The sequence below is a fragment of the Suricata suricatta genome, chromosome 6, assembly GCF_006229205.1.
Source record: "Suricata suricatta isolate VVHF042 chromosome 6, meerkat_22Aug2017_6uvM2_HiC, whole genome shotgun sequence".
NCBI lineage: Eukaryota > Metazoa > Chordata > Mammalia > Carnivora > Herpestidae > Suricata > Suricata suricatta.
In genome coordinates this window covers 45244803-45261767 of record NC_043705.1, presented here as the reverse complement: position 1 = coordinate 45261767, position 16965 = coordinate 45244803, and the positions used below count along the sequence as shown (strand labels likewise).

At 39.1% G+C, this 16965-nt stretch overlaps 1 protein-coding gene across 2 annotated transcripts in view; it reads right to left on the bottom strand.

Moving 5' to 3' along the window:
* Window positions 1-16965, bottom strand: part of RGS7BP (regulator of G protein signaling 7 binding protein) — a 102834-nt gene that overhangs the window by 39182 nt on the left and 46687 nt on the right. For both annotated transcript variants that reach the window (XM_029942313.1, XM_029942314.1), the window contains exon 3: window positions 2821-2951. In XM_029942313.1, coding sequence (XP_029798173.1) covers window positions 2821-2951 — 131 coding nt within the window. The remainder of the gene's footprint in view (window positions 1-2820; window positions 2952-16965) is intronic.

Genomic DNA, 16965 nt, shown 5'->3' with positions numbered 1-16965 from the left:
TAGAAAGAACCATGGAGGCGTATTGCACTTATATGCCCAGGATCCTGAAAAATAAAGAAACAAATTGGCTGTCATTCCTGCTTTTGTAAACCAGACAGCACCTAAAAGAGACCCTTACCAAATTAACCAAGAATTTGCATTTTTTACAAGCAATGCTTCTGCTGCTAGTGCAGAAACTACACTTTGAAAACCATAGCTTTACTTCAGTGGTCATGTCAGGGGCTTGCAGGGAGAGCATGAGCCATCACACACAGCTCTTGCTCATCAGAGGTACCTATTACTTTTGTCTTTGCTTTTCATCAGCTTGGATGATGAAGAATAAAGCATAGAACAAAGTTGAAAGCATACACTTAGGTGGATATAGAATGGCAAGGTAAGGACTTGGAAGTTTTCATTTTTATTCATATAGTGGGGTGATTTCCTTTTGTTTCAAAGGATAGAGTAACACCTTACAGATTTCACTGTGTTTTGGAATCACCTGGAGGGCCCCCAGAGATTCTGATACAGTAGTTCTGGGGTGGGACCCATGAGGCTGCAAGTTCAGTCAGATTCCTGGATAATTTTGAAGCAGATTTTCTAAGGATTTACCCTTTAAGGAAGAATGATTTTAGAAGAATAAAATAGATGTCCAAGTGGAGTCTTAGTCGTACATGCGGGAGAAATCAAAGACACTATCAGGCAGGTTCTTTTCAGTGCTGTACATGGAAGGCAAGGTGCTAGAGCAGTAGCAGGGGGTCACTGTTTTTAGAACAAGAAGCAGGGAAGGAAGCAGATCAGAGATGACAATGAAGGCAGGAGGCACTGAAGACTAAAAGAGCTGATCAGTTGAGAGGCGATGTGTTTTTTACTTATGTGCTCAGGACAATACAGTATTTCCAAATACAATAAGGAAAAAACCTGGATGAGGGAATTCCATTTACTTTTAAACAGAGGGCTAGTCAAGAAGAGCCTTTCTTTCAAAACCCAGTTGTGAAAAGACAGTAGGAGTGGATGGCAGGAGACCAGGTGGCACACAGGAGTTAGAGCGAGAGTGGGGGGTGGAGGTCATTGGTGGAGGACATGTCATCGACTAGGGAGATTCCAAGAGCAACATGTTCATGAAAGAAAATACTGCAAAAGCTGCCAATGCAGACCTCAGGAACAAACTATCCATACCTGTTCTGTTCAACGATGGTCAAAAATGATGAAAACGCTACTCTGCATGTGAGTTTAATGTAAGAATGTGTGCAAGCGTGCACGTGGATGTGCACGTGTGTGTGTGTGTGTGTGTGTGTGTGTGTGTGTAAGAGACATAGCATGAGGGAGGGAGTGAGCAGACAGGATAAGTGAAGACATCAGGCCAGTGACAACTTGTTTGGATGTCATCAGTGTGTGTGAGTATTGAATTTTCTGATCAGGCATCAAGAGTGTCTAGGAGCTAATCTCTCCAAACATGTTCACTTGCATTAATAACAGAAGTACTGAAGGAATTTGTTGAAAGGTCAGCTTTTAGAAGGAGAAAGGAAAAAAAAAAGTAATATTCATGTTTCAAAAAAATGGAGTAGTGTAGCAAAATCCTATTTTTAGTTCTGCCTTGTGCATATATAGTATGTGTGTAAGATTTGATTTTTACAAGTACTTTGTCATGTAGTTTAGTTCCCCCGCCCCTCCCAAACTGCACGCTCATTTGATTTCAAGTTTCTGTGTGAACTGCAAGGTCCTTGTTTTTCCTTCCCTACTTGAACTCTGTCTTCACAGCCCAGCTCAAGCCCCACCCTTCCTCTACGATTTTCCCTGCGTATTACAGGGTTTACTCTCTTTGAATTTAAATCACAGACAAGAATTGCCTTCTTCACATCATCCTCTTCTTTTGAGTTTCAGCATAAAATATTTGCCATTAGGAGATTTCCAATAAATTATTTGTTCACTGAATGAGTGAAGAAAATATCCCTGAATCCTCCACTAACAGAAACTTTTGATTTCCTCCCCACCATCTATCCCATTCTCCCTGCTCCCATCATGTAATGGCCACTGGTTGAACCTCCTCTTGAGGTTCTAGGAATGGGCCTTGATTGCCTAAATCAGTCCATATAAAACCATTCCTCTGGCCATAGTGATTGGTTCAGGGATAGACCCTGAATGAAGCTCAGGACATTTTCTAGTCTGTAGTGGGGGAAAAAGTCTTTTTATGGATCTTTTCATATGCAGATGACTGGAACTGATGGACTCAGTTCACTGATGTGGGGTGTGAGGGTAGAACCAACACCCAGGAGAAGGCAGAGGGTATCATTCAGAATGTGAGTCAAAAGTCCTATTAAACCATGCTAAAATCATGGGCACCTCTGGAAGTTTTAATCCTTGTAGTCAATGTATTCCTTTATAATTTAAGTCAAGGAATGAGACTTTTCTGTTATTCGTATGCCTCTGTATTGTTGGTTGAGTTCCCCCTATTTTTAAATCTTTGAGATATAATATATAATTTGTCTTCTTGCAGCCAAATTCATTTAGGGAGATAGCAGCAGTCTTGGATGGCATTTACCCCTAGTAAGATTGTTGCATATTTTTACTCCCCACGCTGATTGTAACCGAAGTCATGCTCACAAGTGGTAAGATGATACTTTTGAGAACCATTTCTGCCACAATTTCTGTTCAAGATGATCAGTGTTCTTATGCACTTAGTATTGGTATAAACTTCTTTTGTTAATTTACCTCAAACATTCCCTGAAACATTTACATCCATTCTGGGTGTAGATAGACAGAGGGTGCATAGGGGCCTTTGAGAAAGATTAGCTTTTGTTTAACGTTCCTCAGTGTTTATGGCAGTACGCTAAATGCAGATACCTTTTCGATGAAACTGAAGAGACCCCAGCAGACATATGGATTTGAGCATCTCTGTTGTGTACATTTCTAAGCAACACTGCAGCTGGATATAAAGCCGACAGATTTCTGGATGGATCTCACCATCTTCCGGGCTGTAACAGAATGAAGGAGAAAAGCTGTGAGCATTTCTCAGGATTTCACTCATCAGCCATTTGTCTCAGCTCTGAGGGGTGGGGGGGGTGGATGGGGGGATGCTCAATAAAGATTTCTTAAAGCCTTGAGTCTAAAATATAGGACTTCCTGCTTTCAAAGCAATGACCAATGTCACAGTTCTTACATAAGCGTCTTTCTGACTAACAGCTCTTAATTTTTTTTTTCTCTTCAGCAGATTTCTGCTGGGAGCTTAAAATCATAAATATTTTAAGTAATTGAAAATATCAGACATTTTTGATTTAACTGTTGAAATAGATTTCCAAAATACATTTAAATCATAAGACTCTCCTAGCCTGCAAGAAGAGATTAAAAACTCTTATTTTTAGAGAAACTAATGAAGAGCTTTTCTATTGCCAATTATGAGAGCTCTTTAATATTAAGGCCCTAGAATAATGTGATTAGAGAGACAAGATATCAGCTATTTTTATCAAGGTCTTTTGTCTCAATCTGAAGGATATCCCTTTACTGTTTGCTCTTGTTAATTTACAAAAGGCCAATGATTTTAGAGAAAACACAAACATTTTATGAAAAGGAAAAGTAATATCATTCTAATCTATGCCTAACAATCTAAAGCTAAATAGTTACTGAACTTATGTTTTAAAATTTATTCTGAAGTCCTTGAACCTTTCACTGTTGCCTATGATAAAATGTATAAACGGGATATGATAAAACATGGAGGGATCACTGTTACTTTTTCATTTGTGGAACAGTACATTGTCCGGAAAACGCTTTATATGCTGTCACAGTAGCATGTGTTGAATAAAGCAGTCTACACAAAAGAGATAAAGTTGAGAGATACATTAGAAATGGAAGAAGCCTAGAAGTGATCTCTGTCACATGCCCTAATGTGTCATCTTTATCCCCATTCATTTAAAACGCAATGAAATCTGATTTAATACTGCAGCATTTGGATTTGATTCCTTTATAAAGTGGTCACTGGCAAAATGTTGGGGGCAATTATCAGAGAGAGAATGATGCCTTGATTTTTATGTAAGTTTTCTGAACTCACAGTAAAAAGAATTTGTATTTACACAGCACTTTACAATGATAATCAGTTTTCATTTTCAGGACTTATTTAGCAGATGAACCAGCGTTTATCTAACTATACGGGTTATGTAACACGGAAAGATGCCCAAGTTTTTGCCTCAGTAGCACGGATGCCTGCAAAGTTATTTTGTCTTCCTATACCACCGCAAAGTGCCTCAGAAGAGCTCCGATGCAAGATTTGGGTTTCTCCAGGAAATAAAGGACTATGCTAGTTTCTCATTTGTGTCTCATGGGTCCAGCCCCAGAAGTGTATCTTTTGCAGAAGTCCCAGATTTTCTTCCCAGGGACTTCTACCCTCAAGCTGCCGTGGGCTGCCTGGAATTCTTCCCCACACGGCCCCTCCCCTGCACCCCCCCCCAACCACACAGACAAAATGTCTCACTTCATATCATCTTCAGCTTTTCAAAATATCTCTGTGTTCTATCCCTTCATGATTCTACTAGATTCTGGAGGAATAATGGGTACTAATGGTTCATATAGTAAAAAGTGATTCTGGTGTATTATCCACTAATACGTTCATTTTGATAGAAAAACCTGAAGATAGTGTCTTATCCCTAAGGCAGCCTAGATGAAAAATATTTTACAGCAGGCAGGTCTTTTCCGTGCTGCTTCATCATCCCAAAATAGCTGCCTATTTTCACCTGTGTATAACATTGGCCCTGGTGGCACAGACGCAGATTTTTTAAAAAAGGAACTTATAATAAATCTGTAGTACATATTGCACATTTGATATGTGGCACAATTAGTCACCGTAATATCATTTCAAGCCATGGAGTATTCTTATTTTCAGAAGTACAAAACATGTGCCTAGTAGTTAGTTCCAAAAATACGCAAACTCATATATAGGTGACATTTGATGGAACTTAAACAAATGATTTCCATGTTAACATATCTTAGGAACCAGTATGTTTTATTATCTTACAGCTAGATAGTGAGCGATAAAGTAGTATATTTAGTGCTTCTGAAAAAAGCAAGTCAGGACAGAGATTAAAATGCCTAATTCATTCCATTCCCTCATGTGCCATCTCCCTAAAGCCTCTGTAACCAACGGGGATTCTCAAAACTGTGGAGCCATTTTGCCCATCCTAGACGTTACAGGGAGGAACGGAATGGGTGCCACCGGAAATATAATGTGGCTAACAGTGATTAATTGATGCTCAGGTTGCATTATAAATTTTCTGGCTCAAAAATTCATATATATACTTGCAGAATATCCTTTCATATCTTGAAAACTGTAGTCAAAGAAAGAAAGGAAGTAGCTAAAGAGCAGTGGAAATGTTATTCTATTGTTGACGGTAGTGTTTAATGAGATGACTTGACCAGTTCCATCAGCTTCAGGACTCATACAATTTGTTTCTCCTGCTTCAGGGCTCTAAGCGGCATTGCTGCTGCTGACTACTAAAGGTTCATTAAGGACATGTCAAGTGAGTTAAAACATGTCTAATGTTATAAGCAGTGGACTGAAATACATTTTGATAAGCATTAAGATCATGTAGGTTATTTTCATAATAAATGATCAATCAAGTTAGAACAGAGAGAATGCAGGGAAAGCCAAGAAAACAGCGATGTAAGAGCTTGAAACTTTCTAAGGATAAATTAGAAGGCCTAAGAAAGAATTTACATTAAGACAGAATTAGGCCTATGACTTCCTCCAGCAATTAGAAGCAACTTAACTTGGAGGTAACTTTAGCACATAGTATTACTTAAGCTTAGTCTAAATGAATTCACTCTTATTAATCAAGTTTAAGTCTAAGAGAGTCACCCTTGTGGTGGTGCCCATTTAATTTAGTCAAAGACATTTTACAGGATTGTGATTAGCATGTGCTTATTTATTTTTCTTAAAAAAATTTTTAAAATGATTATTGTTATTGAGAGACAGAGAGACAGAGCATGAGGCGGGGAGCAGCAGAGAGAGGCGGAGACACAGAATCAGAATCAGGCTCCAGGCTCTGAGCTGTCAGCCCAGATAGAGCCCGACTTGGGGCTCGAACTCATGAGCTGTGAGATCATGACCTGTGCTGAAGTCAGATGCTTAAATGACTGAGCCATCTAGGCACCCTTCTTTTTCTATTGAGCATAAATCAAGAGCTATTCTGATCATTTTGATTAATTTGAAAATCTTAGTTTTAGTGGGAAAACATCCTAAAAATTAACTTCATCAACATTCAGTGATTTGGAGGTCAGGTTGAAGCCAAAAGCATTTAAAATAACTTGTCAAAGAATGAATCTTTCAATCAACTCCTGAAGCATGAGAATTAAGATTTAATGTCTTAATCGTATGGCTTAACTGGTATAGTTAAGCCTGAACTGGTATAGTATTAGAGGGATTTAGATCTAGAGATTGCCTAAGATGCCCCTTGATAATGGAAGTGTGGATATACTTTGTGAATGTTCTTATTTGGTAATTCAAAAAGTAATATGATAAACATCCACCAGAATGGCTAAAATTAGAAGACTGAAGATGCCAAATGTTGCTGATGATGTAAAGCAACAGAGACTCTCCATACATTGTTGATGTGAGTTAAAACAGTACAATTGCTTTGAAAAGAGTTAAGGAAGTTTCCTAAGAAACTAAACATATACCTACTTGGGACCTGGCAATCCATTTCTAGGTATTTAACAAAAGAAGTGAAAACATATTCACAAAAAAGTCTCTATAAGACTGTTCATAGTAATTTTATTTAGAATACCTAAAAACTGCAAATAGCCTAGGTATCTGTCAAGAGGAGAGTGGAAAAAGAAAGTAGTATATTCTTCCAATAGAGAAATGCTCAACAATTCAAGGAGTAAACTCTTGATATACAAAACAACATGCATGAATCACAAAAACATGATCTTGAGTGAGAAAATCCTTATACAAAAGAGTAAATACTGTATGACTTCCGTTCTTTGATGTTCTAGAAGGGATAAAAATAATTGTTAGTGATAAATATTAGAGTAAAGGTAAGGAGGGAACTTGGGAAGGGGCATAAAGAGAAGGAACTTTCTGGGGCGAGGGTAATATTCCATATCTAGACGGAGGTTTGAGTTACATGGGTCTATACATTTGGCAAAACTTACTGAATGGCACACTTAAGATCTATATATTTGATTATATGCAAATTATACTTAAAAAATAAGAGTCATCAGCAATTATTGATAACTAATGATATGCATGCCAAACTATTTAGGTGTAAAATATCCTGATATCTGCAGCTTCAGAAAAATAATACAGATGGCTAGTTGGATAGAGAGACGTACAGACAGGTTGATACGGGGCAAAGCAAGTATAATAGAATGTTAATTGTAGAATTTAGGTGATCAGCATTTACTTGATGCCCAAGGATTTATGGTTCCCCAAATAATTACATGGTATAAATGGAACAGATCACCTGAGAAGCTTAACAACTAGTAAGGTCACGTTCAGGAGTGGAGACACTAGGGATTTTAGTTATAAAACGCTCTGGCCCTGCATCAGTCTGCTCTTTTGTTGAGGCTGCCACATTTGGTGTCCTATGCAACTGCTCAGAGCGTTTTTAAAAACCAGCAAAAATGTTTGTTGTTTTGAAAGTTTGTCCCTCATGTAATGGTTTATATATTTAGTTGAAGGCAGCAAGACATAAAAAAAAAGGAGAATGGCTCTGGAGTCAGAAAACTCACTTCTAAATATAGACTTTGCTGCTTATGACAGTAATCCCTGGAAACTCATGTTAACTTTTCCGAGACTCAGTTTCCTCTGTTGTGACATAGGGATAACAACTTTGTGATTAAACCATCTCAAGGTTGTTGCAAGGATCAAATGAGATCGTGTGTGAGAAACCAAGTAAAAACTGTGAAGGATTGTTAGAAGTTGGCTGCAGTCCATCTTAACACATCAAAGTTGTGTTTACTTAGCTTTATGCTTGACTGTGGTCTTTAGTTTCAGAAATTATCTGCTTTCTATAACCATTCTTTATTTGCTTACAGTTCCCAAATATAAGCTTTGGCTAAATAAACATGCCATTAAACTGAGAAAAACAGGTGTGACCCCATTGACAGCCCTTCAGCATTTCACAGACTTCAGGTCAGGCCAAGACCACTTGGGGTGTGTCCGCTCCCGGAGACAGAAACCAGAACTTCTGCTGCAGCAGATACAGCCAAGTTTCTCTTTTTAGAATCAATTCTGTTGTCGGCTATTAGGCGAAACAACAAGGCAAGACTCAGGAAGCCAAATGGCATGTGGGAAGGAGATTTGCTTTATTTTTCAGAGCAAATAGGTAGGGAGTGGATTCACTGACTTGACCTAAGGATAGTGAGCTCCAAACATCTGTCAATACCCCTCCGCCCCGAGCCCCCCCCACGATGATTTCCTCTCAGATGGGTGTCACTCACAATGGTATACGCCAGTTCTGTATCAAATGCCGGGACAGCTTCAGAGTTCTGCCTTCATTTATCTTTTGTGAGGGAGACATCTCAAGGTGGCTTCATAGTTTAAGTAATCAATGGGTAATTATAGGGCAGAGAAGGCATAAATGTGTGTGTGTGTGTGTCCCAGTTATTATTTTAGGTTTCAAATTCTTTTTATTATTTTTTAATGGTTATTATTATCTATTTTTTAGAGAGAGAAAGATTGAGAGAGAGCATGAGTGGCGTAAGGACAGAGACCGAGGGAGACACAGGTTTGAAGCAGGCCCCAGGCTCTGAGCTGTCAGCACTGAGCCTGACATGAGGCTAGAACCCACAAACTGTGAAGATCATGACCTGAGCTGAAGTTGGGTACTTAGCTGACTGAGCCACCCAGGCACCCCATAGGTTTCAAATTCTTAAATGTAATTACAGGCTCTAGCCAAGTTCAGAAACATAGAATTGATGCTAGATACCTACTAAATGACTATACTCTTAAAAAAAATTTTTTTTAATGTTCATTTTTAAGAGACAGAGAGTGTGAGTAGGGCAGGGAGAGAGAGAGAGGGAGATACAGAATCTGAAGTAGGCTTCAAGCTCTGAGCTATCAGCACAGAGCCCGAATGTGGGGCTCAAACTCATGAACCGTGTGATCATAACCTGAGCCAAAGTCCAACGCTTAACTAAGCCACCCAGGTGCCCCATGACTATACTCTTTTATACCAGAATAAGCACTTGCAATCACTTCTTGATTTTTTTGGCCAAGATCAGGTGCAAAATAAGCATTGCAATAAAAAGAGAAGCCCAGTTAATCAGGAGAACAGAAACAAGACATTTTTTCAAGATATCTGTATATAATAGTTGACTCTCCCTATAGTCTCCATTTTTCTCATAATCTTTCTTTAGTGAGTTTCTATGAAACTTGTGTTTTCAGTGGCAACCTCTTATATTTTCTTCATAGTCATACCGTTTGGTTCCCCCAGGAACCTTTGACGAAGTAATTGCAGTAACTCCCCTCACTTGCTAGCACGTCACTGCATGGGAACATATGGTTCCGTGACTTCCTCATCCCTGAGCAAGAGCTGGAATCAGACTCTGCCCTGAAACTGTTCAGGTTCAGTCAGAAATGAAACTTGACTTTCAACAACGGAGTGAAACCGGAGACACACCTGAATTATCTGTGGGTGGCTTCTTCAGGGACCTTTATGCAAGGCATCAGGGCCCAGAGAGGCCAGCACCTTCATGGTTTAGGGCCTTATTCTGGTCCTCATCTCCCTGTGGCTCTTGGTTTGCCCTCTGGCAGGACTTTTGACATTTCCACATACAGCAGAAGGGAGGTTGGATAAGCAATGGGTATTACTGAGGCACCTTATTCATTTTTTTCCATTTAAAGAGTAAAAACTATATTTAAACACTTAAACCAACAGCCATCAGTTTCCTGACATTATGATACTGATAATGAAGACTAAAAATATGACAACTGAATTATAAATCATCTTTTATTTATTTTAAATGTTACTGTTTAAGGCATTACTGGGGGGGTTTGGGAAGAGGTGGCAACTTTTGTGGAGATTCTAAAGGGACTTTGTGGGCATTTCTTGGAGCATTAGAGGTTGAAGGAGTTAAAAGGGTGCACATTATGATTTCCTTTGCTTGATACTTGAGACTCATGCTTATTGATGCAGGGAAAGCTAACATTTATGAAGTAATATTTCTTCACTCTCCAAAATGAAATATCTTTCTTCTTCTGTCTTGGCCTGCTTTCCACCCTTTATCCTTTTGGGCTTGCAAATCTCTTGGAATTTCCATTTTTTTCCCTCTCTGATTCTCTCAATATATTTCTCTTTATGGTCCCTAGGGTCCTGGTCTGCCACGTCTTATGATTGTCTTTTTGTATTTTAATGTTTTTGTTGTTTTGTTTTTTTTTTTTCCTGATAGAGAGCACACAGGGGAGGGGCGGAAAGAGAGGGAGGGAGACAGAATCCCAGAGGTTCCATGCCCAACTTGAAGCCCGAAGCAGGGCTTGATCTCACGATCTTGAGATCATGACTTGAGCCAAAATCAGGAGTCAGACGCTTAACCGGTTGAGCCACCCAGGTGCTCCAGGTCTAGTGATTCTTATAGCTGCAGAGAGAGGACTGTGGCTGTTAGAATCTCAGTCCGGGATTCCTGAATCTCTTTTGGGACGGCTGTCAGTACCATGGACCTGTTTCCCAGATAGCGCTATCCTAGTGTCTATAGCCAGGGTCACTTTATTTGTAATATATGTACATATATATGTGTATATATCTATTTTTAAATAAGTGTATTACATTTTTACACTGCAATTGGAAAATATTTTCTGCATTGAAAATCAAGATTTTTATTCTCTGATGTTTACTGTTTTCACCTGATACCATTGATCTTCAAAGGTCAGTTACCAGGTGTTACACTGGAAAGAATTCAGGTCATTAATTTTCATTATATTCAATGTCTGGGTCATTAATTGCAGTTTGCAGTTAATTCATGCTTTTATCCACTGGAATTTTAGGGCTCAATATATTAAATGTTGGTGTATCTAAATGGTATTTAGCCCTTCATTCTTAACCATGTCATTAATTTATGTGATGTCATATTTCTCTTTAGCTAAAGCCATAGGTTTCATTGATATTGCCAAAATAACAACAGTTTTAAAACAACCTCCGATAACTGGGCGGACCAAATTGAACTCCTTCAGTTTATCCAAAAGAGAGTTTTTGATAAAAAAAAAAATTTCTCATCTCATTTATCTGTAACAGCACAAGTTGATCAATACTTGCATAATGAATGATGACATAACAGTTGTATAGTTACAGAGTGACAGTAAATCCACTGTTGTTGGTGCCAATGGCTTCCCCTTGCATGTGAGAAGCTGTTTATCTAGGGCGAGGGGCTGAAGGGTGACAAAAGACCATGAGAGTCCAATATGGCCCACAGAGGCTTGAAATTATTATTTTTTTTTAGCCTCATAAAAGGATTAAGCCAGGAAGGCTCTTTGGAGAGGGTTTAGGCAGAGGGCATAAAGTTGGCATCTATGGCATCCGTTTATTATATTAATAACAACAGCATTCTGCTCTGTGCTAGCACTTTGGGTTAGCTCTCTAGTTCATTCCCTTGTTTAGAGGAAGGATTTTGAGAAGTGTTAGAACTTCTTTTTTTTAAAGCATTATGTAGTTTACTTTTTCAGCTTCAGACTCCTACCCAACAGTAGAGGTTCTTTAAATATTATATCTAAGAGGATTCTATGGGGTTATTCTGTCTTTCTATTGGCATGCAATGATAATTTGTGGGTTTTTTGCATAGCTCTCAAAAGAAGACATTTCATGTCAAGACAGATGTAATAGCTACTTTCTACAAAAACAGGCAAATGCTTTATGCAAACAGAAGAGACCAGTATCGATATAAATGGAAAATATCATAGCCCACCATCTTTCCATTTCAAAGTTTATCCTATTTATCTCTATAACTTCTAACACTTAACAGACTGTCTGATATCTAGCAGGTTCCCAATTAAACAGTTCCCCAAAGTGGCTTTGAACAATAGTGCCCCTATGATGTAAGGAATCTGAAGGCTGGGGTAACGGTGCTAGTGCAGCCTTTGTCATCAGAGATTGGTTTCAGAATAGTTTCTTTCCTTGCAGCGCTTGTTGTTTTTCTTTAAGCATTTCTAAAAGTAACACATGCTAGCAGACATTTTATGCAGATAAGAAAGAAGAGGAAAAGATGGCTTAAACCAATGCCAGAGGTATCCATTATGATCATTTTGGTCTATTTCCTTCCAGACCGATATCCTCAGGAGCAAGAAGTTTTATCCGTGATTGCTGGTCCCCAAGCCCCTAGCGTAGTGCCTGGTTCACTGACAGCTCTCAGTTCATGTTTCTTGAAATGAATCAAACAGTGTTTAAGGCTGACCCAATGTATGAATCCATGTGACAGATCTAGTGGCCTCAGAGGGGCAAGGCTAGTAACTTCCGAGCGTTCAAGTCAGTGAAGCAAAGCAGTGGTCATGCGATCACAGGAGGAAGAGATTCACTTTGCTGCAGTAATTCACATTTTCTCAAATAAGGAAAAAAAGATGAACATAAAAGCCACTTGTCATCCTCCACGTGAAGCCATAAAGTGGGTCGAGGTTTATATCTTGATTTCATTACTTATAACTGTGTGAACTTGGGCAATGTCTCCAATTTTTACTGCCTGAAATACTGAATTAGGACAGTAATACCTACTTCATACATTACTGAAAATGTTGAAGTCAAGTCTATATGGGCATGATATGATTGTAACAAGTACAGATGAATGGGTGAAGCATGCCAGGGAAGCAATTTTGCACATTATGACATCCTCACACCTTTGTTACACGCTTTCTTCTTACTTAATTATTAATTCAAATAATATTTATTGATTTCCCATCATTCACAAAGGGTTAATCCAGGGGAAAAAGAGGAAAGTACTGCATTACTTTTTCTGGAGTCCTTTTTTTCAGAGTTGGTAGAAACTTCCGTTATTATCCTAGGATGTTTTTATTTGATGATAACATGCTATAAAGTCTCCTCTGGGACAAATTAATTTTTCTAAACAGTGATAGAAAATTTGTAGTCTTTTATTCCTTCCTTGGTGTGGTATCATCTTACTGCCATCCAGTTTCCAACTAAATGGCTCCAGTGTGGAGATCTACATATAATTTTCCCCTTCTTTCTTAATGATGAAGTATAATGTTCCATTAGGTGAGATGGAATGAAAGAACTCTGCCCCTCTGCCAGTAGTTACAAGAATAAAAATAGCTCTTCCAAGCAGACAGACATATGGAAGGGAGGAGATAGTGATTCACAAATGTTCAGGTCAGTTTCTTCAATAAAGGCATTGCTTTTATTTTCAGAAGAGCACAGATTATGTAAGATCATTGGCCTTAGAGAGGAAAAAAAGAGTGTGTGAGCTTCACTCAGAAAGGGCTTGAGGGCAGTAATACGCTTTTGTGAATTTTTGGCATTTGAGTCAGTGACATATCATAACTAGCCTTTCCCATGAGTTTATTATGTGCCAGATACCATGCTAAGCACCTATACCTCACTTAATTCTCGCAGTAAGTTTATGAAGGACTTACTACCCTTATCCTTGATTTACAGGGTAAAGAAAATGAGGCTTATCAGGTTACGGGACTTCCTCGAGGTCACACCAATAGTAAGTGCAGTGCTAAGACTCAAACCTGTGTTTATACTTTTAAGTTGCTATGTGATTTTACTAGAATGCAGTGCTCAGGAACTGAACTGTATGTATAGGTTTGCTCATTCATCTCATGCACAGTTATGGAGAGCAAACTTTATGCAAACATGCTAGGAATGAAATAATCATTTTTCTTCTTTTCCTTTGTTGAACTAAATTGTTGTGGCTTGAAAGTCAACCTTACTCCTAGTTCCTCCATTTTTTCCCATTTAGAACAAGTACACAATGGTATTTTCTGGGTCATTTGAGCCTGGGAATATATAAGACAAAGGGATCATAGGTGTGTAACACAGGGGCACACCAGGCTCGTGCAAACTGGTATCTGTGGGGGAGTGAGGAAACCTGCCAGTGAGAGCAGAGTGCCCCCCAGACCTCAGGGAAGCCTCCATCTAAGTAGGGCAGTGGGAGTGGGAAAACAGCATGGTAAGGATTGGGCATCGAACCCTCTTTCTAGCTCTTTGTGCCTTTTCTGCATGAGTATTTGATGAACACATTGAGGGGGCTGTGGGAAGGCACCATTGATGCTTTTCATGGGCCGTCATTATGCTCTCTTTTGTTTAAGGAGAGGCAAAAAGAATCCAGGATGCAACAGAGAGGTCCCTTTCTATCACTTTACTGGGAATGTGAGAGTTCTCCATACAACAGGAGAAATTAACACTATAAATTATTTGCAAAGCATTTTAGAACCAAAGAGATTACTGGCTAATAGCTTAGTTGGAGTTAAAGCATAAGCATTTGTAAGTGTTATACAAGTCATCTTCAAACTTTGTATGTCATGCATCCGTATCAATAACAAAATTAAACATGAACTCCTAGTACACAACATGCATGTGTTGATACATTATACATACACAATAATGCATATTAGGTATGTAAGGTGCACAAAAATAGACATTAGAAATGGAGACTATGAAGTATAAATTTACAATACTTCCTTTCAGATCATGTTGCACATGTCACTTTGAAGTCCACAGGCTTCACTAGGAGGCTCTCAAACTTTAATGAGCATCAGAATCACCCCAAAGGCTTGTTAAACCACAGAACCCTGGGCACTGTCCCTTGCGTTTCCAGTTCAGTGGGTCTGGTCTGGGGTCTGGTTATTTGATTTCTAATAAGTTCCCAGCTGACGCAGGAACCACACTTTGTGAAGCAATGGGGTAGCTTATTACAGCCATACCCTTTAGGGAAGGCATCCAGCCTCCAAAGGAAAGATGTAATAATGCCCGCATGCCAGTGGTAAGGCTGATATTTAAAGCAGATGGCCCTATGGAGTGCCCACAAATCATGACACACAGTTGCAAATCTAACTCTGTTATGCAAAAGAGTAGCTTCAGGAAACATCCCAGTACATTCCAGGCATGTGGGAAAAAAAAATGTTTTCAGATAACATTCAGGATACACGTTTGGGAAATCTTAGTAAGTAGATCCAAACGCACACATTAGCTCAAACTTCAGCAGATGGAAGACCATGGGAGGTTCTAGGACCGCAGTGATGTGGCATCCCGCATTGCAAGCACCCCTGGGAAGTCAAGCATTGCCTGGCAATTCTGCTGAGAGGCCTCCTGAAGGGTGTGCATTCAGGTTGCAAATCCTATTTCATTGGCGCTCCAGGTTTTACTGGGCAAGGTTTTATCCTAATTTTAAAAGCATCTTGTTTTATAAGTTTTACTTCATTGTGACCTTCTTTCATTTCCTGTCCTATACCTCATGTCACAACACCCTTCGAATGAACTAACATCTTACATGATGCAAATCAAAGGACATGCAGCAACACCCACTTTACAAATTAGTATATGAGTTAACAAAGAGTCCCGAATGGTGAGACCGCTGGAAAGTGGCACTGCTCCAGGCAAGGGCAAGGGCAAGAACAATAAACTGAGAGGCTCTCTGAGTCCTGTTCTGAACAAGTCTCTTACAGGGGTGCTCATTTTGAAGCAAGTGGGAAAGACAGAGAATGTACAAAGGCATATTCTAGCTCACGCTACTAAAATTCCGGAGATCCGTAAGAGATACCCAGTATGCCTGTGGCTGACGAAAATCGCTTGGAGGATGTGAGGCTGCAGCATGTCTAGAGCCTGCAGTCTCAGCGAGCAGGTATAAAGACAGCTCCTGTCTGTGTGAAAGCTGAAAATCCTAGTTCTCTTTGGACCTGCTGTAAAGAGCGCCCATACCAGGGGTGGGAAACATCGTTCAGCAGAGTAAAACTGGGAAATTGCGAACGATGATCTAGGCAGGAAATGAAAGAATAATAGAAGAGAGCCTGGTTGACAGAAAAAGAGGGAAAGGACCAATAGGGGACAAATCTGCGTGGGTACATGTGGGAACTTAATTGCATTTCACTAGCGGAGGTTCTACGTGCTGGATGCCAAAACCGCCATGAAATGTGCTAGGAGATACACCCTTTTTCCCCAAGGGTTGAAGTTGGGCAGGAATTAATTTCTATTCAGTTTTTACACTACCATTTCTCTTTGTCTTGTTTCTGTTTCTGTTTCTAAACAGTGCAGTTTCACTTCTTTAAAGAATGCCATTTCTTTTCCAAGTTGACTACTTAGACTACTGTGTGCTTAAGTTAACTTCCAAAACATGAATATGTGAGGTCTCCAAACAATATACACAAATTCATTTCCTTCTACTTGAGTTATGGAAGGCATTTTCCTTTGCAATTTAAATACGTAGTCTAATTAAAGATACAAATCTTGAAATGTTGTTTTTCTCTCTCTGCTCTATGCTTGCTTTTATGCACACATATACATTCACACAGACACACGGACCCAGACACACACATACACACAAACACAGACACTTTTTTTAGGTCAAGCACACAGTGTTCTACCAGAAAGGAATAATGCCAAATAAAAATAATAGCAGGGATAAAGAAAAATAGTCACTCTGTCTACATGGAGCCAAAAGAGAGACTTAGAAAACAAAGAATCAGAGCTTGTTTTTTTTTTTTAACTTACCACTTTATGATAAACATTTTCCCATTTTAAATAATTTCAATATGGTAATGTGGAGAAAAAAACCAAATAGGCAACTCATGGCAGAGGAAATATGAAAGGCTAATAAGTACATGAGAAAATACTTGACCTAATTAGTAATCAGGAAAATGCAAATTTTTAAAATCAGCAAGATATATCATTTTATTCCATTAGTTTAGAAAAATAGGTCTAAAAATACCAAGAGGATGTTGGGTACTGTATCAATAGGAAGATCAACTGATAAAGGCACTAGAGAACAACTTGAAATATCAAATACCATGGAAGTTGTACATCTTTCAGAACTACTACCACTCCTGTGTCTGTCTTC